Raw genomic sequence first — 2,782 nt, 5'->3', positions numbered from 1 at the left:
ACCCTATATTTCATATTTCATCATAGTACCACTGTTACATATTTACTTATTTACTGAGCAGTGTCTGCCTCCTCCTGAGACTCTAAGTTCTCTGAGGACACAGTCTGCTTTGTTCATGGCTGCATCCTCAGTGTACAGAAGAATGCCTGGCACATAGTAGATGCTCAATGAATAGTTGTTAAATGAAGGAATCATTCGGTGAATCAGCGAAATCATTATTGCCTAATGACCTAGATAGCTGCTGACATTAATTTACTGCTTTCTCCAATTTATAAGAATGTACTGAAAGCTGCACATTTCCTTCGTTCTTACTTTTGATGTAATAACCCAGGGACATAGCTAGTGTTCCTGTTAAGTGTGACCCACACCTAACTACCTACAAACTTAAAATGACCAAAGCCCAAATACTGCAGAGGTCTCCCCAGGGGCCTGGCAACTTAGGACCAGATCCCAGGTGGTAGTACTCACTGAAGACATGGTTTTCCGCTCGAGATACAGGGAAATGAACAAGAGATGGGTTCTCTTCCTGCCTTGGGCTCCCTCTGCATGACTTATCCAATAACCATTGCCTTTTACCATCTCTTCCTTCTGGAAAGAATTCTATTCAATAACCACAAGGTCACCATCCTCAGCGAGATCTGAGGATGTAGTTTAAAACTTGCAGAAGATACCAAAATACTTAAAAAAAAAAAAAACCAGATACCTAGTCTCTTGCCAGCACTTTTATTCGCACAGTAGAGGTCTAAGAGTTGATGGTCCCTAGTTCATGTAATGCCATAAAAACTGATCGTGGTAAAAGGATATGCTACAAGAGGTGAGATACAGGTCTCCCTAGTCAGGTACTATCCCTTTTACCCAAACTGAAATCTGTAGGCCTTCTGGAGGAGGAAAATTTCAAGCCACATCATCACCCTTCTCTCTCCGCATGCTTATGAAATAAGTCAGTTCCTTCATTGTGAACCAAGATGACTTGGGTATATAAATCTCCATTTCTTTAACACACTGTGCATAAATCCAATTATTTAGGGCTGTTGTAAGCCACTAATGTTAGCACAACATTGTCCTAAGTGCTGTGGGTCACAGAAAGGAAATAGACAATGACCTTATTTACCCTTAATCATTCTGAACCCCTTCAGCTCAGCAAGATTTGAAATCAGAATGATATTGCTTTTCTCCTAACTCTCTAGAAAATTTTAGAAATATAAATTGAATCATGCCTCAAACACAAGAAGAAAGGCACTAATGGAAAACATGAAGCAGTTACCCTTGGTGGTATTATTAGTCTGTCTCTCTGTTGGGATCAGTAGCATATAATCGCATGATGTAATTTCCCCTATGGTTTTTTAAACATCATTTTAAATTTCAGGCAATGAACAAGTGAGCCAGTATGGGCTAAATTAGGAGCATTAACAATGTGGGATTTTAATGATGAAACTCTGAAAGCGGTCCTTTTCAGGAAGCACTTTATAAAAGAGTTTTCTAGACAAAGAGAAAAAGCACTTCTTACCTCCTACCAGTAAGTAGCTGTTGGGAAACAGTGTTTTTGCTTGCATAAGTGCCCTTGCATGGCCTGAGTGGAAGAGGTCAAATATTCCATCTGCATATACTCTGACGGGCCTGTCAACTGTGAAAAAAAGAAAACATCATTGACAGAACTGCAGAATAAGGAATCCCAATTGCCTGATTCTTCCATCAGCATAGCACTGTAAGAAAGTTTACTTGGAAAAAACACAATGTCTACGTACCATCAGTTTCATATTAGTGCATGAAACTAATTTTTTAAAAAGGTTCTCCTGAGGACATCAAAGCAGAGTAAAAACATAACAAAATTAAGATTGACCCAGAACATACATTTTTCGACAACAGGAAAGACAAACACAGAGCTCTGGGGAGTTCTCTTGAGCCAGAGTAGAGTCTCAAGTGTTTGAGCTGGCAAATTCAGACAGAGTAGGAATAACCAAACAGTTGGCAGAGTCAGGCCAGTGGGAATATCAAGACAGGAGTAACTGAGGAGCTCAATGAAAAGGATAAATGACTTCATCCTTGAGTCTGGCAGTCGTGAATGAAGCTCCCAAAGGCAGTGTTCGGCAGGAGTAACTCATAATGCTCCAAGAGACAGTTGTGCACCTTTCTTTCCAACTCCAAGTCATACTGGCAGCCTGAAATCAGCCTTGGTAGGAATATTTACACCACAGAACCTGGCAAATGCTACAAATCAGGGCTAATTTCCCTCTGAAGGGTACAAAAGTTACATGTTGGGGTGGTGCTCAGGGTTAGAGGCAAGCGACCAACACTACAGTCCTTCCTAAGGAGAAAGGTCAAGAGTGAAGAGGCCACAACAGACACTTTCACAACGGCATACAGTGTTCTGAGAAGTGCCATTCCATGAGGAACAAGAACACACTTCAACACAGACCCCTGAGAGCCAGGAGACTGCACTAGAAACTGCAGGATGACACTTTTTTTGAGCCAACTCAAAAACCCATCCCCTCAAATAAGAGGGAGACATTGTGAAGTAGAGGGGTTGGGTACCAACTGTAATGCCATTCTGGATTCCCAAAGAAAGAACTAAAAGTGAAACTATGGCAAACTACAAGCTAAAAATGGCAAACTGAACACATACACACATATCTCCACTTCCTCCCAAACACCACAAGAATTACAGAGAAAGAATTAAAAAGGTACAATTTCTCAAGGGCAGAGGGAATAAGAAAAGCAATGACAGTGGATGAGAGATGTCATCATTTGGAAAGTTGATTTTCAAGTGCTGAGTACCTGTGGA

At 40.9% G+C, this 2,782-nt stretch overlaps 1 protein-coding gene across 3 annotated transcripts in view; it reads right to left on the bottom strand.

The window, feature by feature from the left end:
• Nucleotides 1–2,782, bottom strand: part of PCYT1B (phosphate cytidylyltransferase 1, choline, beta) — a 77,963-nt gene that overhangs the window by 46,391 nt on the left and 28,790 nt on the right. For all 3 annotated transcript variants that reach the window (XM_006920962.3, XM_006920961.3, XM_025039202.1), the window contains exon 3: nucleotides 1,508–1,624. In XM_006920962.3, coding sequence (XP_006921024.1) covers nucleotides 1,508–1,624 — 117 coding nt within the window. The remainder of the gene's footprint in view (nucleotides 1–1,507; nucleotides 1,625–2,782) is intronic.

Source organism: Pteropus alecto, unplaced genomic scaffold (assembly GCF_000325575.1).
Source record: "Pteropus alecto unplaced genomic scaffold, ASM32557v1 scaffold659, whole genome shotgun sequence".
NCBI lineage: Eukaryota > Metazoa > Chordata > Mammalia > Chiroptera > Pteropodidae > Pteropus > Pteropus alecto.
Note: the sequence above shows the minus strand (reverse complement) of the source record. Positions and strands in the feature narration are given on the sequence as shown.